Source organism: Balaenoptera borealis, assembly GCF_965194805.1.
Source record: "Balaenoptera borealis genome assembly, chromosome: 3".
NCBI classification, from domain to species: domain Eukaryota; kingdom Metazoa; phylum Chordata; class Mammalia; order Artiodactyla; family Balaenopteridae; genus Balaenoptera; species Balaenoptera borealis.
The window spans coordinates 122,147,101-122,170,875 of NC_138866.1; the positions used below are offsets into that span (position 1 = coordinate 122,147,101).

The 23,775-nt window shown below is 48.7% G+C and overlaps 1 protein-coding gene across 6 annotated transcripts in view; it reads left to right on the plus strand.

The window, feature by feature from the left end:
- Nucleotides 1-1,368: 1,368 nt before the first annotated feature.
- Nucleotides 1,369-23,775, plus strand: part of SCAMP5 (secretory carrier membrane protein 5) — a 128,549-nt gene continuing 106,142 nt past the window's right edge. Inside the window, exons 1-8 of one of the 6 annotated variants that reach the window (XM_082387062.1) lie at nucleotides 1,371-1,506; nucleotides 9,055-9,163; nucleotides 12,327-12,381; nucleotides 13,145-13,273; nucleotides 15,470-15,626; nucleotides 16,706-16,807; nucleotides 17,240-17,357; nucleotides 17,623-20,273. In XM_082387062.1, coding sequence (XP_082243188.1) covers nucleotides 12,375-12,381; nucleotides 13,145-13,273; nucleotides 15,470-15,626; nucleotides 16,706-16,807; nucleotides 17,240-17,357; nucleotides 17,623-17,817 — 708 coding nt within the window. In that variant the 5' untranslated portion in view covers nucleotides 1,371-1,506; nucleotides 9,055-9,163; nucleotides 12,327-12,374 and the 3' untranslated portion in view covers nucleotides 17,818-20,273. Of the gene's footprint in view, nucleotides 1,507-9,054; nucleotides 9,164-12,326; nucleotides 12,382-13,144; nucleotides 13,274-15,469; nucleotides 15,627-16,705; nucleotides 16,808-17,239; nucleotides 17,358-17,622; nucleotides 20,274-21,146; nucleotides 21,276-22,578; nucleotides 22,682-23,775 lie in introns of those variants that run through there. The other 5 variants (XM_082387057.1, XM_082387060.1, XM_082387064.1 and 2 more) reach the window with 5 other exon arrangements.

Sequence of the window (23,775 nt, forward strand, 5' to 3'; positions counted from 1 at the left end):
GGGTCCTCTCACAACTCTGTAAGTCAGCTAAAGCTTGTCTTATAGCACGATAGAGGGCAGTTATTATGCAAGTGAACCAGGGACAGGATCAAAAGCAGAACCTCTTTGTCCTGCCCTGTAGCCCATGACTCTTCTGTCCTGATTGGCATAGATTATGCTTCCTGCACAACACTCCATAGCCCCTGAGGCTCCCTCCCTTTCCTTGCCTCTCCTGCACTAATTCTTGTCTGCCTTCCTTCACTCTGGCCCCCTTTCTATCCCAGCTGTGGGAGTGAGGCCCCACTCCCAGCAGGCTGAGACCAGACAATGGGCCCTTGTTCTGGGCAAAGAATCCCCTCAGTGTCTCCCACCCACTGAGGTCCCCTTCCAGGCCCAGGATGGTGTGGGCGGAGGGCACTGTGGAGGGCAGGAGCCATTGGCTGGCAGGACAGAGGGTGGCCCTGGTTGTAGATATCCCACAGGAGGTTTACAATGTAAACATCACTCACAATAAAAGCCAGACTGTCTTTCACTCCCAGCCCCATCTCTCCAAGTGGGTCTCTCTCAACCCTCATTGGTTCTGGGTTTTTAAACATTTAGCCTGATTTCTACTCACTTTCAGTGTTCATCTCTGCATAACACAGTTTCTTTCTTTATCTCTCCCTTCCTCTCTCTCTCTCTTTCTTTTTCTGTTTTTCTTTCTTGGCCTCTCCCTTTCTATCCCTCTGTGTAGTTTGTCAGTCCCTATTTCTTATCTCTTTCTCACTTCCTCATGCTCTCTCCCCTCTTTCTTTGTCTTGTTTCCCTCTCCAAATCTTGATCTCTCCATGTCTCTGTCTCTTCGTGTTTCTATGTCTCTATGTTCATGGCTCTCCTCTCTTGTCTTTCCATGTCTATCATTTTTGGATTTGTGTGTCCTTGTCTATGTCTCGTTTCTGTCTCTTTATGTTTCATCTCTGATCTTCCATCCTCCATCCCCTCTCTGTCACTTTGGGTCTGTGGATCTGAAGGGCCTTCACCAGTCATCACACTCCTGCTCACAAAGCTCCCTCTCATTCTTCCTTTCTGGTACGTCCCAGTGGCTCCTGGGACTGGCATGGGAGGTTATTTTCCCCAGTTTACAGATTTGGAAGCTGAGGCTCTGATTATTGGTACCAGACTCGCATTTCTTGGTCTCTTCCTCGACGTTCTCGCCTTGCTCTTGTCCCCGCCGTGCCTGCCGACCACCTGATCGGGCCCTGTCCCTGGAACTTAGCACCTCGGACAGCTCCTGTAAGGTGCGGGGATGGCCAGGCCTTCCTTCTCGCGAGTTCAGGAGGAGCGGCCCTAGAGGAAGCTCGGGAATCTCGCGAGAGCGGCTGCTGCAGGCAGGCCGGCGCGGGCGCGCGAGGAACTGGCCCGAGGCGCGCGCACGCTCGCGCACCCCGTCGCCAGCCCCGGAGCCGCTCGCGGCCGGCTCCGCGCCGCATCGTTGGGTGCATAGCAGCGTAGCGCGGCGGCCTTTCCACAGCCGAGCGACAGCAGCGGGTGAGTCCCGGGCCTAAAGGGCCAGAAAACGGCTTTGTAGGGAAGTTGGGCGCAGGGCGGGAAGGGGTCACCCCATCTCCAGCTTTGTACCCCCTACGCTTCACCTTTGGATGCCGGGGGCAGGTCGAGCTGGAGAGGCGCAGAGTCGAGGTGACCTTCCCTGTTGGGGCGGGGGAAGAGAACCTCGGGTGCCCCAGACCCCCCAACCCCCGCCATCCCCATTCCCGGCTCCCACAGAAGGAACCCAGTCTTGGATGACGTCAGACCCCTAGATTCTGGAGCCTGGGCCTTGGGCCCTCCATACCCCCTCAGCCCCAGCTGGCGTTCCCTGGAAACAGGCCTCCTCCTCCTCCTGGGGATGGCGCACGCGGCCTGGGATGGGGGCGTCTGGAGGCGGGTTGACTGTGGCCTCCTTTGGGTCCTTCCTTACAAGAGGCGCCTGCAGGTGGATGCAGGTTGTACTCCCCACCTCCTAGACCCCGCCTAAGCGAGGCGGCGGACCTTTGGACAACTCGTCTGAACCACCTCAGTGCTTCATGGGATGGGTGCATTGGCTTGAGCCTGTGGGCCACCAGGGCTTTGGGGTGGTGTGTTGGGGGCGCCAGATGAAGCTCATTCCAACGCTGACCGGAGTCAGTCACGAGGATTGGGGTGAGATGTTTGGGAAACCGTCTCTGCCCCTGCCTCTGGGAGCTCCTAATCTAAAGGTTGGGAAAACCAAGTATAGTCTTGGACTGAGAATTCACTATCTCAGGAAGTTCAAACCGGCAATGCCCCAGCTCCAGGATAAGGAGTTTAGGGAGGGCTGGGCAGACTTTCCCGTGGACACTAGGAGCACAAGGAGAAAGGGAGGCAAGAGGCAGTGAATAGGAGGCTTCTTGGAGGCAGTGAGATTGGGATGAGAGGAGAGGTAACAGAGGGCATTTTCGGGGAATAGTCTGGGCAAAGGCATAGAGGTGGGAATTAAGCATAGCTGTTGGGGAGCCTGGCCTGTGAGTCCAGCCACGTGACTGTGCGCATGGGGTGGAGAAGTCTGGAGAATTTTGCAGCCTGTGCCCTAACTGTTCTGCCTCCAAGGGGCAGGCCTCTGAGAGAGGGAAATGGTTCTTGCAGGGGCATGACTGGCAAAGAGATTTTGTCTGGGGCTGCACAGATGGTGCTAGTTGAGATTTGATCTGGGTTTGATGAGCCTGAGTTGCTGAGAGAGGACTGACCGGTCATGGGCCACAGAAAGAGGGTCTTCTTAGGTCTAGCAAACCCATGGAGAGTTAGCAGGGTCCTGGGAGGGGAGCTCTGGTTAGGGGCCTTGGGCTCTGTTCCTGTTTCTTTAACCCTTTCTCTGGTGGGCTGGCTGGCCACCTCTGAACAAATTGATTCTTCTCTCTGGGTATCTCTTTGCCAGCACCTTTCTCTAGGGATGAAATAATAGGACTAAGTACTGACCTCCCTTGAGGAAGCTGCTTGTTCTAGTTTAGAGCGTCCTTCTCAGTTCTTCTACCTCTTCCTTTTCCTTTTCTCCCCCCTCCCTCTGCCTTCCTCTCCCTGTCCCTGCCCCCTCCCCACAGCAGTTCCTCTACAGGCTGCACTTCCTTCCTTGCTGACAGCCCGGAGTCTCTGAAGGTCTCCTGGAGGAAGTGTGGTACAGCAGGGTTCACAGAAGCTGTGGGCTTAGCCTGATTTGGGGAGGGCATCAGTTGCTCCACTCCTACCCCGGGAGGGTGTCCAAGGCTTAAGCAAGAACATAATTGCCCATTCTCTGTGCCCTGCCCTGTGCTGGGTCCCTCCTGGAAGCCCCATCCATGATGGAACGAGGAAGAGATTGGATGAGAATGAGTGAGCACTTGGTGCCCAATAACTGGTTCAGAATTTAAGCAGTGGGAGGCACAGCAGCGATGTCTGGAAGGGCTTCCCAGAAGAGGTGGGGTGTGAGAAAAATAGTAGGACTCAGAGGAGGTGATAGGGCTCTGGTTTAGGGTCACTGGAAGCAGACAGGATGGCTTGATAAGATCTGCATGAAGCTGGGTTGTGTGGGAAGCAGGTCAGCCTGTGGTAGAGAAGCAAAAGGTGGTGGGTCGGAGGTTTGTAGCTGATTGACACAAGGTCTTGATTGCCAAGCACAGGATCAGTAGGGGCTACTGAAGAGTCATCATAGGACAGTGATAGCAATGCTAGGAGTGTACTGTTCTCTGAGGAATAGTCATAGTTTGGGGACATCAGGGCTGGAGATATGGGATTGGGTGTGGGATAAGGGGACCAGAGGTAGAGCAAGAGGGGGAAACTTCCATCTTAGCAGATAGGCTCTGGGCAGACAGCAAGAAAATGACCATTTCTATGCCAAGGATGGGGGCTCATGCTGGGGAGGAGGGAGGGCTGGTGAGTAGGGAGTCCTGGAACTAACCCCAGGTCCCTGTCCTGATCTGAGGCCATACTTGACTCCCTTCTCTCTGCCATGGACCTCACTTTCTTTACTGTGGGACCTTCTGTCCTCCCAACTTCACAGTTAGAAATGGAATAAATTATAGTCTGGTTTTTTTGAACAAAATTCAGTTAGTATTTGCTGTCTTATTGACAACTAAGGAGGTGCTTCTTTAGGCCTACATCTTTGGGGGGATATGTAGCACCCCCAGTGCCTCCCAGCGTTATGAAAGACTCTCAGTTGAGGAATTGCTACTTCTCCCATTTTGCAGTTTAAGAACTTTGGTTTGCAGAGGCCAGTCATTGCTGCTCCCCTCTCCCCCAATACAAGTATAAAGGCTAAGCCCTGCTATAAGAGCAGAAGAGCCTGGAACCTTCCATTCTTGTGACTTCAGCCTCCTGTAGCCCTCCCAAGCCTAAATTCTCTCTGGGCTAACCATGTACAAACAAGGCAGCCTTGCTCTGTGCTCTGGCCCTGAGTGCTGGCTTTCCCACCACCCATACTTTGCTACACTGACTTCTCTGTAACCATGGGCACACCTTTGGGAGACAGCCTGGGACCAGACGGGAGTCAGGTTGGAGCCAGGGTTAGAGCCTCCTTCCTTGAGGCTCCTACAATCTAGTTATTGCCAGTCTCCCCCTGCCTCTCTTCTTTGTTTCCCTGGAGGGCATTAAAGCTGGACCACAGTCTCCCTTTCCACATCCCATTGTCTCATGGGGGGCAATGCCTCCTTTGGCCACCCTTTCTACCAGCTACACCTGAGTCTGTTCATCATTGGCATGTTGCCACCTCCAAAATCTTAAACTCCAGTATCATTCTCTGACCACAGTCCAATTTCTGCTTTACCTACTTTGGGACCTCAAGGAGACCTCAAGTTCTCTGACACCTCCATTTTCTCTGTCTCATGAGCATGACACCTTCTGTGTCCTTCCTGGACTCCATGGTCCAGGATTTTAACCATTCTCTGGCTCATGCCCTCAATGACCATGCCACTTTGACTGTGTGTCCCACCCCAGCAGCAGACCCCCCAATTCTGGATTCTATACTCAGAATATGGAAAGCTTCTGGTGGCCATCACATACCAGGGCAGTCTGGTTCTGCTTCCGTGGAGGGTCTCCAGCCTCAGCTGTCCCTCCATCACTTCTTCTAGAAACCCCTTTCCTCTTCCCATCAGCTTTCCATTCTATTCCATGGGAGGAGTATTCCAAACTTGGACTATTCTCCCAAAGCCCTTTACTCATGGAGAGGGTTAGTTGAGGGGGGTTGTATGTGGGAGTTGGAACCACACTTATGTTTCTCCACTTCTTGAATCCCAGTAGAAGGAGGGCTCCTAATCTAACATACCCGCTCTGTGCTCTGGATGCTGGCCCTACCTATCTCCTGAGATACCAGTGTCTGTCAGCTCTTTCCCCCTCTACTGTATCTTCAGCCTCTCCACCGTTTTCCTTAATAATACCTTCCTCCCAGCTTATATATATGCTCAAGTCTCCTATCTGGAAAAACCTTTCTAACTGTATGTCTTCCTCTAGCTGCTGCTGTTTTAAACCTGTGGCTTTGTCTCACTAGAAAAGTGATATATGACTGTTGCAGAAATTTTAGAAAATAAAGATAAAAGAAAGACAACAAATAACTTGTAATGTCACTATCAAGAGATCGCTACTATTAATCCTTTAGTGTATGGTGTTTCTTTGTTGACACTAATATCCTCTATGTTATATTAGAGTCTCAGCTGCGTTTTTTGATTTAAAAAAATTTTTTTTTAGGTCTTTATTTAATTTGTTACAATGTTGCTTCTGTTTTTTTAAGTTTTGGTTTTTTGGCTGCGAGGCATGTGGGATCTTAGCTCCCCGACCAGGGATCAAACCCACACCCCCTGCATTGGAAGGCGCAGTCTTAACTACTGGACCACCAGGGGTGTCCATCAGCTGAGTTTTTTGAAAGATTAGTCTGCTAGACTTGTCCCTCTTCCTCTCCTCATGTTCCCTCATTTCTGGGCAGCTGGCCTCTACCCCACCACTTCCTGAAGCTGTGACCTCCTAATTGCCAAATCAGCCCATGTCACACCTGACCACTCTATGGCCAAGGACGTTGTTGACCTGGTTGACCAGTCATTAAAAAGTTTGAGGTAACCTGTATTCATTGACATGAAACATTTTCATGAGGTATTGAGTGGAAAAAAACAGGTTATAAAAGAGCGTGTATAAAATGATCTCATTTTTGTCATATATGCTTATGTATACATAAAAACCAAAAACCTAAAGGTCAGACTGTTAAAGGGGTGACCACTGAGAAGGTGGATTTTGGAAGAACTTGTATTTTCTACTTTATGCACTTTGATTTTTTTTTTTTAACTTGCAGATATTTTTATACATGTTGCTAAAAAGCAACATAATTTCATTTTATTAAAAAAGAAACTTTGAGGTTATATTTTTTAAAAGGAGAAGAAGAAGAATAGAAACCTTCAGTGGCTCGCAAGTCTCAGGATAAAACTCAAATCCTGCTCATGGCCTTCAAGGCCAGGATGACTGGCCCCTCCCACCTTTCAACCCTATTGTTGCCTTTTCTTCCTTACTTCCACTTTGGACTTTATCTGTGCTCTACTTCTTTCTGTTCCTTGAATTCGCCATGCTGTTACTCCTGACCTTCCCTTTGCGTGTGCTTTCCTGGTTCTTTCCTTTCCTGGCCAACTCTTATTCATCCTCCAGGATTCAGCTCTGATATCGCTTCCTCTGTGAAGCCCTCCCTGGCTTTTCCAGGATGGACCAGGGAGGTGCTCCTCTGTGTTCCCACAGCTTTGTGTACTTGCTCTCCTGGAGCACTTCTCAGGCTTTGTTGTAACTGTCCCTTGATTTAGCTGCATCCTCTACTCTTACCACCTCACTTTCAACTCAGACGTGTCTCGCCTATTACAGAGAAAATTGAAGCAGATATGTGGGATGTGCACTGTCCTTTCCAAGGCCTCAAACCTCCCCGATCTGCTTGCGTCATGTTCTCCTTCCCACCTGTTAGGATTGAGGCTTGTCCCACCTCTTTGCACTGGACCTCATGCTTCTCCCCCTTTCAGGGGTTTGCTCCATTAATTAACCTCTGTCTCTATTGTAATTGCAACTCTTCCCTGGATCTTTCACATCTCTAGCTTATTAACATCCTAAACAAACAACCCTCAGACATAGTCCTCCCTGGACCCCATAGCCCACCCAGGTAGTACCCTGTCTCTGTTCTCTTCCAAGGCAGGCTTCTTCAACGTGCTGTCTACACCTGCTCTCAGCTTATGTGTTCAACTATATAATTTGGCTGCTACTACCCCCTCCCACCCCTCCCCCCAACTCCCAGCTGCCACCGCCACCAAAGTAGTTCTTGCTGGGGTCACAGGTGACTTGCTGTTGCTGAGCGTACTGGACATTTTTCAGTCCAGCCCTTTCCATGCTGGACCTCTCAGTGGCATCTGTCATATTTGTCCACTCTCTACTCCTGGCTTTGGAGACTTCACACTCTCCTGGTTTTCCTCCTGCCTCATCAGCTGCTCCTACTCATTCTTTGCCAGCTCATCCTCTTCTGCCTGACTTTTCTTTTTTTTTTTTTTAAACAGGTAATACAGTTACGTGATTCATAATTCAAAAAGATGTCCTAAATTTCATCAATTCTAAGATGAACATTTTGATATTTCCGAAAACATTTTAATGTCTGTGTCTTTAAAATTTTGGCATCTTATCATTATAAGTTGGTGGCATTTTTTTCTTTCTTTTGTTCAATAAGATAATGATCTATCTTAAAATTGATGGTGTCTTGGATTTGATGGTATAAGGATACATAGTAAAAATTTCCTCCCACCTACTCCCCTATTCCGCATGTATTCAGTTCCTCTGGCCCCCAGGAACCACAATTATTTTTTTCTTGATGTCCTACTAGAGATTCTTTGTGTATATATTACGAAATGCAACTGTATATATCCCCATCCTGACTTAAAAGTATTTATTTATTTATTTTTAAAATTTTATTTTATTATTTTAAAAATATATTTATTTATTTACTTATTTGGTAGCGCCAGGTCTTAGCTGCGGCTCGCCAGCTCCTTAGTTGCAGCACATGGGCTCCTTAGTTGCTGCAGGCGGGCTCCTTAGTTGTGGCTCCAGGCTTCTTAGTTGTGGCATGCAAACTCTTAGTTGCGGCATGCATGTGGGATCTAGTTCCCTGACCAGGGATTGAACCCGGGCCCCCTGCATTGGGAGCACCAAGTCTTATCCACTGCGCCACCAAGTCCCTTTATTTATTTTTATGAAGTATAATTGACATACATTACTTTCAAGTGTACAACATAATGATATTTGTACAACTTAATATTTGTATATACTGTGAATTAATCACCACAATAAGGCTAGTTAACATCCACCGCCACACATAGTTACAGAATTTCTTTTCCTTGTGATGAGAACTTTTAAGATTTACTCTCTTAGCAACTTTCAAATATGCAGTACAGTGTTATTAACTGTAGTCACCATGCTGTACCTTACATCCCTGTGATTTATTTATTTAGAACTGGAAGTTTGTACCTTTTGACCCCCTTCACCCATTTCACCCACCCCTCAGCCCCCGCCTCTGGAAACCACCAATCTGTTCTATATGGATGAGCTTGGTTTTTTGTTTGTTTGCTTTTTTAAATTTTATTTTGTTTTAGATTCCACAAATAAGTGAGATCGTACAGTATTTGTCTTTCCTTGTCTGACTTATTTCACTTAGCATAATGCTCTCAAGGTCCATTCATGTTGTCACAAATGGCAAGATTTCATTCACCAACATTTGGTATCTCATCCTTCTTATAACAGCCATTCTAACACGTGTGAGGTGATATCTCATTGTGGTTTTGATTTGCATTTCCCTGATGATTAGTGATGTTGAGCATCTTTTCATGTATTGATACCCATTGGCCATCTGTTTGTCTATTTCCCCAACTTTTTATTTTGAAACATTTCAAAGCTACAAAAAGTTTAAAGAACAGTGCAATGAACGCTTGTACTAGGGTACTTCACCTAGATTCACCAGCTGTTAACATTTCGTGACATTTGCTTTGTCTATCAATATCTCTGATTTTTTTTTTTTTTTTTGGCCGTGCCGCGTGGCTTGAGGGATCTTAGCTCCCCGACCAGGGACTGAACCCGGGCCCACAGCAGTGAAAGCGCCGAGTCCTAACCACTGGACCACCAGGGAATTCCCTATCTGATTTTTTTGCAGAACCATTTGAAAGTAAGTAGCAGACAAGACACTGTATTTCTAAATATGTCAACATGTATCTCCTAAGAACAAAGATACTCTCCTATGTAACCACAACACCTAAGAAATTTAACATTGAACAATGATATCTACTGTTCAGCCTATATTCAAATTTTTCTACTTGTCCTAAAAATGTCCTTTATAGCTGTGATTTAAAAATCTAGGACCAGTCATTGCAGTTGGTTGCATGTCTCTTTAGTCTCCTTTAATTTAGATGAGTCCCTTTACCAATTTTTATCTTTCACAACATTAACGTTTATCTTGGAGAATTTCCCACAGTCTGGATTTGTCAGATTCTTTTTCTTAATAATTATTTTCAGACTAAAGATTTTGGCAATAATACTGCATTGATGATCTTATGTCCTTCTGTGTGTATCACATCATGAGGCACATAATGTCCTTTTGTCCCATTATCAGAAATGCTAAGTTTGGTCACTTGGTCTGCCAGATCCTCTCATAGAAGTACCTTTTCTCTCTTGTGATTAATAAATAATCTGGAGGGTGACACTCATACTGTGTGACTCCCCTCTTCCCTAACCACCTTCCACCCAGTGTTTTAAGCAGCCATTGATAATCCTTACCTGTACCAGTTCTGACATAGGGGTTGCAAAATAATGATGTAAAAAATTATGTCATTCCTTCTATATTAGAACTTTTCTTTCCCTCCTCCCTTTCTTTTGTGTATTATAGTGCACTTATGCATTCTTTTCAGTGTGTTATGATCCATTACTGACATTACTCATATTTTTTCTCCAGCTTTTTATTTTGAAGACTTTAAACTAAAGTTGAAAGAATAATACAAGAGACACTCATATAACTTCACTCAGATTCACCAATTGTTAGCATTTTCCACATTTGCTTTGATTCTGTCTATATCTATCCATTCATTATTTCTTATTTTTCTGAACTATTTGAAGCAAGTTTCAGATATCACGATACTTTACCCCTAAGCACTTGAGCACATATTTCCTAAGAAAAAGGACATTTTCCTACATAACCTCAATAACATTATCACACCCAAGAAATGTAACATAGACATAATAATATTATCTAGAGTCTATATTCAAGTTTCCTCTGATACCCCAGTGTTTCCCTCTTGAACCAGGATCCAGTCAAGGTTTACACATCAGTTTTTGTTGCCATGTAGCTTTTCTTTTTTTTAATATTTTATTTATTTATTTGGCTGCACCAGGTCTTAGTTGCGGCACACAGGATCTTTAGTTGCAGCGCTTGGGCTCTTTAGTTGTGGCATGTGAACTCTTAGTTGAGGCATGCATGTGGGATCTAGTTCCGTGACCAGGGATTGAACCTGGGTCCCCTGCACTGGGAGTGCAGAGTCTTATCCACTAGACCAGGGGTCCCCAACCCCCCTCCCCAATCAGTCTGCAGCCCGAGGCCTGTTAGGACCCTGGCCACACAGTGAGAGAGCGAAGCTTCATCTGCCGCTCCCCATCGCTTGCATTACCGCCTGAACCACCCCCACCCCCCCACCCCTGCACCGTGCATGGAAAAATTGTCTTCCGCGAAACTGGTCCCTGGTGCCAGAGAGGTCAGGGACTGCTGCACTAGACCACCAGGGAATTCCCCAACAATCTTTCATCCAGTGAAAGATTTAGCAGCCACTGAGGATCCTTGTCTGAATCAGCTATTACATTCATGATTGCAAAATTAGGAGATTTTCTAATTCTGTCACTCCTACACTTAGTGCTAGCATTCTTCTGCAAAGAATAGCTTTCTTTCTTCCTTCCTCCCTCTTCTTTTTAAAAATAAGAGTGTCACTTTGGACTCATGGATTATTTTTTAATAATGTTATATTACTGTCATTATTTTTGAAGCTCTTAATTCTCCCAAATTTGGCTGGTGGTAGCTCCTTCAAACTGGTGTCCTCTTGACACCAATTAGTTGAATTCCTTCTTGCTTCTGGCACCACAAGATGTTTTAGGCTAACGTTGTATTTCCTTGTCCTGGCTTGGGACCAGCCACATATTTTTAAAGTCATGAGTTCATACTGATGCCTCCAATTCAAACCCAACATCACAGGACTCTGTCTTACCTTCCTATATTCCATATTCTGTCTCCATACCTAACACTGAGAACCCAGGTTCCAACAACATGAACACATTCTCTCATATGCTGTCTGCTACGGTTCACATGACAGAGTTTCAGAATCACCACACTAGTACCAACAGTAAGAGTAAACCCGCTAAGATTTCAGATTTCTTTCCAGTTGTTTTTGCTCTTGAGATATATCCCTCTAAGAGAACACGGAGTACTGAGATCAAGTCACTTGGCCAGTTCTTTTTCCTGTGTGATTGTGTTATCAATTCACAGTACAGATAGCTTCATTTGTTTTTGTTTATTTCAATTTTAATGGTTCTCTCCAATTTCTTTTTTGTTTGTTTCTGTTTTTGGCCGCATTTCGAGGCTTGTGGGTTCTTAGTTCCCTGACCAAGGATCAAACCCAGTCCCGTGAGGGAAAGTGCCAAGTCCTAACCACTGGACCACCAGGGAATTCCCTGCTTTTTCTACTTAACAGTATATCCTGGAAATCATTCCATAGCAGTTCATAGAGATCATCTTCATTCTTTTTTACATCTGTATATTACTGCATTGACTGATGTACCATAGTTTATTCAAACAGTTGGATTTAGGTTGCTTCCAACATTTTGCTATTGCAAAATAGTGTCATGTTGAATAACATGTATTTGTTGTTTCTTACTTGTGGGTAAATAACTAGAAGTAGGATTCTGGGGACAAAAGCAAAAAATATTTTTATTCTCCTCTCCCCTCCTTTTTTTTCTTTTTTTTAATATGAAAGGTAGCATAAACTATTCTGTGTCTTGCATTTTTTCAACTACTTGTAATTGTGGAGTTCTTTCCATATCAGTATTTTTTTTTAAATTTTTTGACAGATTTTATTTATTTATTTATCTACCTATTTATTTATTTATTTACTTTTGGCTGCATTGGGTCTTCATTGCTGCTCTGTGAGGTGGGAGCTGCCTCCGGTTCATTCCACCGTGGAAATGTGGGATGAGTCCTGCTCCAGGGAGTTTGCAGCCTGGCTGGGACTAAGAGAAGGACTAGGTTGGGTGAGCCATGATCCTCAACCTTCTCTGGCTCTTTTTCCTTCCAGTTCAGGACAAAGAGGAGTGGACAGGCCGCTGGGCCGGCTGGTGCCATCATGTCAGGTAAGGAGAGGGTGGGCCACTTGGGTAGGATGTAACAGTGAACTTAAGGTAGGGGTCCCTTTACGCCCCCTAGTTTTTGAAGGTTAGGTTATTTCTGTCCTCTTGCCCCTGGATTTCCCCTGGTTCCCCACTGAGGCCTATTTATCCAAGACCCTCACTGTCTAGCCCTCTGTCAGACCTCTGACCCTGGGGACCAAGGTAGCGCATCCTGATGCTCTCGTCCTACTCTCTATCTGGCTGATAAGTGGCATGGGTGGCTCAGTCTCCATCCTCTCTGTCACCATTACTCTCTAATACTCTGAGACCTTTTCCTTCTGGTTTCTGAGTTGTCTGGTTTCCAAAGGCTCAGAGCTGGAGGGACCTGTAGGGAATATCTAGTTTGACCCCCACCCCACTGGATAAACTGAGGTCTGGAGAGGGGTAGTGACTCACCCAAGAGCATGAGTGTTGGAGTGGAGGCTAGAACCCACATACCCAGACTCACCATCCTGCTTCCTCTACCCGGAACTGGCCCCCCACTGAAGAGGGTGCTGCACCCCTGATGGACAGTGTTTATTGTTTTTATTCTTCTGAGAGACAGTGACACTGCCTCAGGGCTACTTTGGGAGGCCTGAGGCAGCGGGGATAGCTGGGTGGGGTTAGCAAAGTGGCCTGTGCCCACAGGGGCCAAGAGGGCAGCCCAGGCCGGGGAAAGAGTGATCATATTGGATCATCAGGGAGGGGAACATTCAGGGTGATACCATGTGATGTGCCTCGCCCACAGAGAAAGTGAACAACTTCCCACCATTGCCCAAATTCATCCCGCTCAAGCCATGTTTCTACCAAGACTTTGAGGCGGATATCCCTCCTCAGCATCTCAGCATGACCAAGCGCCTCTACTACCTCTGGATGCGTGAGTGCTGTGGGATGGGGGTGGGCCATAGCTAGGGAGTGGGGGAGGGGGAAGGCTGGGGGGTGCTGGGCATTGGGATGGGGTCCCCACAGGCCCAGTGTCCTTCAGCCTCACTTGCAGCATCTGTGTGGGCCAGTAAGCCTTTCCCTGCCTGACTCCTGCAGGCTCCTCTCCTGGGCCGACTCCCCAGCTGAGCCTCAGTTTCCCTCAACCTCCCATCTAGGCCTCTCCCCATCTCCCAATCACAGAGCAGCCAGGTGGGGGTCTCTGTTTGCGGTGTAATTGCTCATTTCTTCCTCTCCTTCTCCTTTTCACTGGAGTAGTTTTCCAGGGAACCTCTGGTGACTGCCTCAGGATTCTGGATTTGGAGAGGAATCCTCCCCTCAAAGCCTCATTTTTCTTGCTTTCTCTGGAAAATTGCTCAAAAAGAACATTCAGCTGGGATTTAGGAGATATGGGAGGAGGCTGGGCTGGTCACCCCACTTCCCAAGTGGCAGGTACCTCATTTATAGGAAAGACGGTATTGTCTCAGTGATCGCTGTGGTTCCATGTAGCTCTGTGTTGAGTCTAGAGTTTTAATGTTCTAAGATTTTGAGGTTTAGAGTTTAAAAGCCCCGATTTCTCATGGTCTGTGGCAGTAGAATAATTACGGCCGGGGTACTAGATCAAGTGAGCTGGAGAGAAGTGGGACTGGGAAGAGAGATGTAAACCAATATAAAAACAGTTTAATGTCTGTTCTATATAAAGAACAAATAAAATCAGTGAGGACACCAAAGTTCCAGGAAATCTGGGGGCAATAAACAGGGATGGAGGAAATACAGCTGAAACTCACAGAAAGAAATGCTTACCCTCATTGTGAGGGGCCCTGAGAAGGGTGTACCTTCACAGGTGACAGCATTGTCAGGCCAGACTTGGAGAGCACTGGCCCTGGGCTCTGGGAACTCTGCCCCTGAGAAGATCTCATCCAGGAGCTGGATTTAAGGGCTATAAATATCTTCCTAAGTCCTCACTAGGTGCCTGCCAGATGCTGTGTTCCCAAGGAAGTGTATATAAGCCTTGAGATGCTTCAGGGTTCTATTCAGAAGCCAAGACCATAGATACCTGGCTGTTTGAGGCCAAGATTAAGCCTGCCTTCCTTTATTTATTCATTAAGTCTTTGTGGGGCCTTAAATGGACTCAGTCTAATGTTCGAGGAAAGGAGCACCCTTTTGTCAGATGACCTGGGTGTGTGTGAGTGACAGCATCAGATGAGGAGACTTGAGGTCCCTTCTGGCTGTGACTCAAGGATACAGTGATTCCGAGGTTCAGCTAGATTATGTGGGCACAGAGGAGGGGGAGCCTGGGTCTCACTCTCGGGGAGCTTCTAGTTTGGTTGATGGGCTGGGATTTGTACCTGGGGAAGCATGAGAGTGCCCAGGTCTTCAGGAGGTCAGAGGGATGGGAGATGAATAAGGCTGCAGTAGTGAAAGAAGGCTTCTTGGAGGAGGTGGGATAATAGTTGTCTAAGAAATGGATTAAAGAAAGACAGATCCCAGCCACTGCTGCCTGCCCCATTTAAGTGTGGAGCGGATGGTACAATGGCTTACAGAAATGTTACCTTTTACTTTCCTCTTTTCATGCCCTACCTTGCAAGAGAAGATGGAAGATGGGTTTCCTGTGCCTTGGGCTTGGTGATTGCTGTGGGTCTGGGATGGCCAGGGGCTGAGGCCATTCTTATAAGGAGAAATTCTTATAAGGAGAAGAGCATTTCTCCCAGGCTGAGGCCTTGGGGCCCTTCAACAGGGCTTGCTGGGCTGAGGCTCTGAGTTACTGATCTGGAGACTCTTTGTTCTCTGGATTTCTCAGATCCCCAGGAACGGGTGTGGGAGGCGGTTGGTCTGAGCTCCCAGTTTTCTTTCTCACAGTCTGTACTCCCTGTGTGTGTGTATGTATACGTGTGTCTTGTGTATCTGTGTGTGTGTATTCACTGATGTGACTTGTGGGTGTGAATCTGTACAAATGCGGTTTGCATGTGTGTTTGTGTATGTCTTCATCTTTCTGTGCTTGTGCTGTTTGCCTGTGTTTGATTGTGGGTCTGTGTTGAGTTGTGGGGGATGTGTGTGTGTCTGGGTGCTCATATATTTCTGCATGGGCCTTGGTGTCTGTGTGTGTGTCTGGTGTCTGTCTCTGTGTGTGCATGTGCTCCTGGGTCTGCAGTGAATAGCGTAACGCTGGCCGTGAACCTGGTGGGCTGTCTCGCGTGGCTGATCGGAGGCGGGGGAGCTACCAACTTTGGCCTCGCCTTTCTCTGGCTCATCCTCTTCACACCCTGCTCCTACGTCTGCTGGTTTCGGCCCATTTACAAGGCCTTCAAGTAAGTGATGGGTGCTGAACCCCAGCTCCTAACCCTGTCTCTTTGCCCATCTCTACTGTCTCTTCTCTACATATTTTTAATTTTTTTTTTTTTTTTGCCATCCTGCAAACTCACTTTCCCTTTGTTTACCCTCAGCTCAGACTGCCAGGTAGGATTTAGGCTTCCTGGGAGCTCTAGGCTGGGGTGAGAGGGCTGGAAGTTAGAACCTTTCTCTTAGTTCCTTCCTTCCTCACTCTACCCTTGGGTGGGGGCAACAAAGAAACCGGGCCTGTTCTTGTTTTCCCTACCCCAGGCAGCTAGCTGCATGATAAGTTTTGCCAGTGGGGCCACCTGTCTTGATGGAGCTGTCCATCCTTGTACCTGTGGGGCTAGCTGATTTGGCGCCAAGTGGACCATCTATCCACGTGCCAATGGAACAAGCCATCCATGTGCCACTGACACTATGTGCTAATGAGGGCATCCAACTCTGTGCCAAAGGGATTACCCACCCATGTATCAGTAGGGCTAGCTGTCTTAGTGCCAATGGGTGTCTGCCTTGTGTCAAGTGGGATTTTCAATCTTTGTGCCAATGGAGTGTCCCTCTCAGTGCCAGTGTGATCTCAAATATCTTTGCCTATTGGACCCATCCATGTATGTGCCAATTAGGCTATAATCTTGGTGCCTGTAGTGTGTCCGTTCTTGTGCCAATGACACTTTCTATCCTATGGGACCATCCATCCATGTACCTAGATGTCTTGGTGCCAGTAGGGCTGTCCAAACCTTTGACAATGGGTTTGTTTATTCCTGCCACAATGGACCCATCTATTTCTGTGCCAATGGGGCCAACCATCCATGTACCAGTGAGTGGTGCATTCATGAGGAGATCTCTCCCTATGTAATGTTGTACACACAGGCCTAACACATGGAAACTTGCAAAGATCCATGGGTAAATGCTGTCCTATTTTGGCCCCTTAACTAAGGCCTTTAAATGTCTTCTGTCTGTTGTGTACCCACTTAAACTTGGAAGGACTTAGAAGTCTTGAAGGCAGGGAAGCCCTGGCCCTCTACCCAGGTGATGGAAGCCATCTCCTCTGTTGCAGGACTGACAGCTCCTTCAGCTTCATGGCATTCTTCTTCACTTTCATGGCCCAGCTGGTCATCAGCATCATCCAGGCTGTGGGCATCCCAGGCTGGGGTGTCTGGTAAGAGACTGGGGTGTCTGGGACTGACCCAGGGCTAGCAGGGTGGCACCTGGGGTGTGTCCTTTGCTTACTTTTGTGGGCTAAGCTGCCTAGCCTGTGGGAACACCATGAGTTATTGGAAGTGTGAAAGGATTCAGGATAGTTTATAGTAGACAGAGCCATAGCATCAGAGGGGAATGAGAACCTTGCAGTGGTTTTTAGGAGTGCTGAGGGGTATCAAGCATCATGAGATTAAACTGAGGGAAGGAAGCCTTATGTCTGAGGAGCTTGTTTCCTGAGCCAGGGGTTCTTTCTGAACCACTGACACAGGCCCTTTGCATCCAATGATATGGTCTCTCCCTGTGACAATGAGATGGTCCCTTACTCTAGTGGGGTGGCTCCTGGGTACCCCTCACCATGCAAGGCAGCCCCACAGCTGGCCTATTTCTGCAGCGGCTGGATCGCTACCATTTCCTTCTTCGGAACGAACGTTGGCTCAGCGGTGGTGATGCTCATTCCCACTGTCATGTTCACGGTCATGGCTGTCTTTTCCTTCATTGCCCTCAGCATGGTATGTGGTCACCTCAAGGGTTAGGGGGTGGTGTTGGGAAGGGACTGTGATCTATAACAGCCCTTGTCCCAAGTTACAAGAGGACCCAGGGGTCTTCCAAGGGACTCACTCTGGAATGGCTTGGTGGACTTTGCTCCCAGTGCACAGGGCATGGGTGGGAGGGAGGACTGGCTTTTGCGGTGACTTTTCTCTGGCTCCCATGTCTTTTCTGGATGGGCTGCCTCTTCCCTTTGATTAACCCTTCCTTGTGCTCCTCATTCTACAGGTTCATAAATTCTATCGGGGCAGCGGGGGGAGTTTCAGCAAAGCTCAGGAGGAGTGGACCACAGGGGCATGGAAGAACCCGCACGTGCAGCAGGCGGCCCAGAATGCAGCCATGGGGGCGGCGCAGGGTGCCATGAATCAGCCGCACACTCAGTATTCTGCCACCCCCAACTACACATACTCCAATGAGATGTGAACGAGCCAAGCCTACCAGAAGCTGGCTGGGGGCCGGTGGAACGGGGGCTCAAGCCACATGTAGTGGTGACCAAGCAGGGTTCCCCCTTCCCTTTTTCTCCTCCTCCACTTTGTACAAAGAATCAGAGTTATATATATATATATATATGTATATCCTCTCCCCCACACCCTTGGATTCACGTGGAGCTGTCCCGTGCGGTGATAGCTGTGTCTGTGTCCCCTTGTGAATAGTGTGCAGTGAAGGTCTCTGTTGTTGTGGTGCTAGATGTATGTTTAGAACTAAACCAGCCCCCAACCCTCCACCAGGCTGCCCCCTCTGACCTTGGCCCAGGGACCCTTCATGGGGCAGGGGGAGGCATAGCAGAAGAGCCTGGCCCCCTCCCAAGGGTTATGAGCTGAAACTTTCCACTTTTGGTCTTACTGGGAAGCAGCAGTATTTAGAACTCATGGGGATGGTAGTGGGGAGAGTGGAGACCTGCAGAGGATCTTCTTTTGCTCCTTCTGATCCAGGTCTCTCCCCGCCACCACCCCCAACCTCCTCCTCCCCTCCTCTCTTCCTGCTGTCAGATTCCTGTGGTCCCTTCTCCTGCCCAGGGTCTCTCTCTTCTCTATGTGGCTTTTCTTTGTCTTCTCCAAGGTTGAGTGTCCCAGTTGTATCTGCTCCTGAGACTGAGCCCCTTCCCAGATCAAGGAAGCAGACAGGGGAGCTGAGCCTTAGCCCTGATGTGGGAGGGCCCACAGCCGGAGATACGGAGCCCACCTGGGTACCTGAATCCCAGGGGATGGAAATGCAAGGCAGCCTCCTCTCTTCCCTGCCTTGCCTTCCCCTCCTTCTCTTCCCAGAGCCCCGTTGAGCCCCGTCTGCCTATGTCCCGGCTGTGGCCTGATTCTCCTACCCTACCCCTACTGTGTTCTAGGTGGCATCTGCCATCCATAAGGGCAGATTCCACTGCCTTCCCTGAAGAGCTGGGTAGTGTCCAGGCAATTTTCAGGTGTAAAGGTGCAGCTGGAGCAGAGGGTATGTAAATAAGTACTGGTCCCTGGGTGTCGTTTGGTTGGCTCAAGCCCACTGGGCAGGTGCTAGGTGTCTCTGAATGACCACTGGATTCCTGGGAGCAATAGCTGTTCTGTTTGGGTCTGATAGAAGGGATAGGCTCAGAGGGCTGGTTCTGGAGGGAAGATCAGAGGAGAAGGCAGGCAGGGCCCGGTGAGAGGGGATCATGCATCCCCCCCACCCCAGCTCACTCTTGGTCATAGGGCAGTTCTGGGCACTTGAACTCAAGGCCCAGGAAGAAGCACAGGCCCAATCCTATGTGGAAGCACAATGGCTGGAATGTGATTTCAGTTTAGGTGGGGTGGGAGGGGAGATTCTCTGGCTCTTGTTTTTTTTCAAATCAAGATTACTTGCTTCCCTCTGCCTACTAGACTTGATTCTTGGCCCTTCCTCACCCTGTCAGCAACCCCTTTCCTTTCCAGGACAGTGACTGCAGGCCTGTTCTGTCCCAGGCATCGTGAGAATGTTGTTGGTAGAGGCCCTGGCTCTCTTGGAGGCCTGGAGGGGAGTGGGTTCTCACCCAAGGAGCAGCTCCCCATTTCTCACTCACTGCCCCCACCTCCCACCTGGGCTATTTGGCTTGAAAAACCAAACCCCGCCTGGCCACTCTGGGTGGCTCCAGCTTAGAACCCAACACCTGGATTTCCAGGTGCCATCCTGAGCTTTGAGCTCCAGGTACTTCATTTTCCTATAAGGGAAGCCAGGGCCTCTGGGAAGTTATCTTCCTAATGGTCCCTTAGGCTTGGGCCAGAATGTGATTGGCTCTCTCCTCCACCACTTTCTCTGCAGAAAGCAGTTGTCACAGCCCCTAGTACCTGAAAAGAGACCCTAGGTCTAGGTTCTTCCTCCTGTTTCCTTTCTCCCCTCCCAGCCCTCTGGCTCCCTTTCTCTTTGTCTCTCTGGTAACTCCAGGAGGCCTGTGGTCCAGCTGCCAGCCCAGCATTCTTGACCTGTTGGATGCCACCTCTAGTCGATTTCCTGTCCTACCTGCCCTTTCTCTTTCCTGGCTCAGACCTGTATGGCCATGCCCTGGCTCTGCCCTTAGGAAGACCTGCTACCTGTGTGTGGCCCAGCTTGTCCAGGCCCTGGGATGCTGCATCTCCAGGCAACTATGCACTTTCCTGGGGAGGGAGCCAGTACAAGAAGTGGGGGCTGGGTACAGATTCATCTCTGCTGGATGGTCTGGCTTGAGGGTTGGGTGGAAGAAGGCCCAGGTCAGTCTGGGAATCCTCAGGTCTTTGGCCAGCCAGTCACCTGCTTTTGCATTCTGCTGGTGCCCCCTGCCCCTCCTTGTTTCTAGGAGACACAGACCATTCTCCAACTGGCAGTTGACCTGCCTGAGCCAATGTGTCTGTCAGTGGTAACTGAATGAACCATAATAAAGGGGAACATTTGGCCCTCTGTGTCCTGCTGTGTCATGTGTCTTCATGTGGGCCTGTGTGGAGTCTCACCATGGGCTGTAGGCAATGGGGGTCGGGTGGTTTGAGTGGGTCTGAGGCCTGTCATTCCCAGAGGCCAAAAGTCACACACCTCTGTGTGGTTCTTTCTCTGAGGCAGCCTCGAAATTGCCACAGAGGCCTTCTGCCTGTTAGGAGGATGAGTTCTGAGTTCCCTGAGGAAGAAGTAGAAGGCTGGATCAGTGGGTGAGGGGTGGTTTGGTTCAGATGGTCACTGTAGGCAGGGGCAGGGGTAGAGCACAGAGGGCCCCACCTCAGCTCTCATTGAAGGAGACTGGCAGCTGATTGAGGACCCAGGGGCCTGTGGATGCTGGAGAATGAAGAAGGCAGGGAGGTGCATCCAACGTGCTTTCCCCCGCTGCTTTCCCTTTGCCAATGCTGTGTCCTCCACTTGGAGGGCCGTTCTGGCACTTTTTATTTAAGCTCCTGGTCATCCTTCAAGATTCACCTTGAGTGACTCCTTCTCTGAGAGGGCTTCTCTGCCTCTGATTGTTACTTAGGACCCTCTCCTTCCTCATGGACCTTATTCTGTAATTTTTTGTGTCCCTCTTTGTCTCAAGAGCAAAGAAGAGTCTGATTTAGCTCTGTATCCTGGGCACTTAAAACATGTAAGAGGCTCAGTAAATGTTAAGTATTAAGTGCTGCATTGATGAGCAGTGTGGGATGGGGATGGGGCTGGGGCGGGGGTAAGTAGGTCAGACAATCTGGGCCAGGCCCAGATGAGCACAGGAAATACCAAGAACTTGGGAGCTGGTGTTCCCGACAGGACTCCCCGGAATGGACTACAGTTCCCAGAAGGCTGAGAAGTTGACTGCAACTCCCAGAAGTCTGTGCAGTCGCGGAGGCTGCCGGCGACTGTGGTAGCGTTGCGTGCCAGTCAGAATCTGTGGGAGGGGCGACCGAGGTACCGCGATATATGGGAGCTGCCCCGAGACGCGCCTGACGCGGGTGAGGAGTGTGGGGGGCCCTCTGGAGGCTGGTTTCTCGCGGTGGGGCAGGAGGGAGGCTGGAAAAGCTTCATTCGCGATTTTGGGTCTTTGGCTCTGTGTGTGACCTCAGTGTGTGTGTGTGTGTGTGTGTGTGTGTGTGTGTGTGTGTGGCCTGTGCAACCTGTGGGGCCGGAGCGCTATAGACCCCTTCTCGTCTCCATCCTGAAGTGGGGCATTTATATATATATATATATATATACACGCTCCCATCCCGGCTTTGTGCTGCTCTGCAATTAACCAGTACCATTTAATCTAGTTTGAAAGGTGGTCCTGTCGGTTACCCATACTTAACCTCTAACCTCTTGCCTTAAAGAAACAAAAACAAAATCCATGAGCCTGCCTCCAGAAAGGAATGGGGATGGCACAAAGTACAAACTGTGTTTTACAAGTTGGTAAAATAGAAAAAGGAAAGCCCTGGGATATTGCAGTTGTCCCCTGGCTCCACCTAAAAGTGCCGAATGGCATTAAAAATGAAAGTGAGGCCAAATTTTGTCAGAGAAAAACTTCGTGCTGTACTTTGAAGCATTGGAGACCTGTGCCAGGTAATAGGCAGGGGAGATTCCCAAGCTGGGGAAGTGGTGGGTATCTTGGGGCAGGACTTTTCCATATCCCTCCCGGTGACTGAGAGGTGGCAGTTCTCAGTCACTCCCTCACTAGTAGCCACCGCGTGTGAATGTAATATATATCTATATATCCCCAACATGTGGCCTTGAGGAGGGGTGCCTAACGGGATTCCAGGAGTAGCAGACTCTGGAAGTATGCCTGCTTCTGGTTTGAGAGAAAAGCAGTCTTTCTCTTTGTTTGTTTTTTGTTTTTAATTTTCTTGGCCGCACTGGCAGCACATGGGATCTTAGCTCCCCAACCAGGGATCGAACCTGAGCCCCTTGCATTCAAAGCTCGGCGTCTTAACCACTGGTCTGCCAGAGACGTCCTGAGAGAAGAAGAGTCTTAGCAGAATGTCAAGACCTTGAGCTCTCCCTGAAGAGTTCCTTGCCTTTCCTTGGAGGAAGGGGTTTAAAGTGCCCCTGTGGCCACGTGACTCCTTGTAATGACTGGGTTTGGGGGAAGAGTGCCACTATGGGGAACTATAGGTGTTTCATTATTACTGGGGCAGAGTTGTATTGACTGGTGGGAGATGAGGCCAGAGCAGACTCTTGGTGCCAGTAGTAGGAACTTTGACGTCAGGCTAAAGGATTCAAGCTCTTAATGGATCCTGGATCCCTGCCCACCCACCCAAATTTGGTTCTGCTTTTTCCTAGGCCCCAGTTCCTCATCATTCCTGTGCTGTGCTGGGCTCATACCCCGTCTGGCTTTTTTTTTAGCCCTGGTCCTGCCCTGGCTGCACACTTGCCCATATTGTGACTGGCAAGTATTACTGAAACTTTTACTTAACTCTGCCCTAATTAAACTCATCAGAGAAGGAGACTTACACGTCACAAGTCTGCCACAGCTGAGGCTCTTTACTCTGTCTGGCCTTGTCTTTCTAAAGGACAGAGAAGCTGTCATTTTTCTGGCTGTGACTGTATGTATGTGGCTACCTGCATGGCTGGTGCCCTGGGAGCTTGAGGCTCAGTAATCACAGCCTTCAGCCCTATAACCTCTGCCTGCCAACTCTTTCTGCTGCTCAAGAGTTCCTATGAGTAGAGCAGAGCTCAGGAAAATGAGGTGCTGTCTACAGCTACCTTGGCTGTGCAAATAGATTGTTCTAACAGGGACTGGGTAGGGTAATAGACTTACTGGTTTGGGATTTGATCTTTTTTTGAGAGTAAACATAAAGAACTGCTGGGACTTCCCTGGAGGTGCAGTGGATTAGGCTCCGCGCTCCCAATGCAGGGGGCCCGGGTTCGATCCCTGGTCAGGGAACTAGATCCCACATGCATGCCACAACTAAGAGTTCACTTGCCACAACTAAGGAGCCCACGTGCTGCAATTAAGGAGCCCGCCTGCTGCAACTAAGACCCAGTGCAACCAAATAAATATTTTTTAAAAAAAGGGACTTCCCTGGAGGTGCAGTGGATTAGGCTCCGCGCTCCCAATGCAGTGGGCCCAGGTTCTGTCCCTGGTCAGGGAACTAAGGTCCCGTATGCCACGTGGCATGGCCAAAAAAAAAAAGAATTAAATTAAAAATAAATAAATACATGTTAAAAAAAAAAAGAACTCCTGCCAACTGTCACCCTACATGGGACTGTCAGATTGAACTGATTTGACCTTGCTTTCAGATGTTGGTTAAATTTTCCACTTTCTGATCCTCAAGTACATATCCCCCACCCCCACCCCTCTTCTAGAAAGATAAGTAGGCTTTGGTCCTTAACAAAGATCGCTCAGCAGGCTAAGTAGTAAATCTTGGGCTGTACCACCTGCTATGGGGAAGCAGCTGAAGTCACCAGCATGGATTCCTGCCCCAAGTTTAACTGATTGCTTTCAGTAACCTATTCCCTAGGAATGATATCAATTTGATG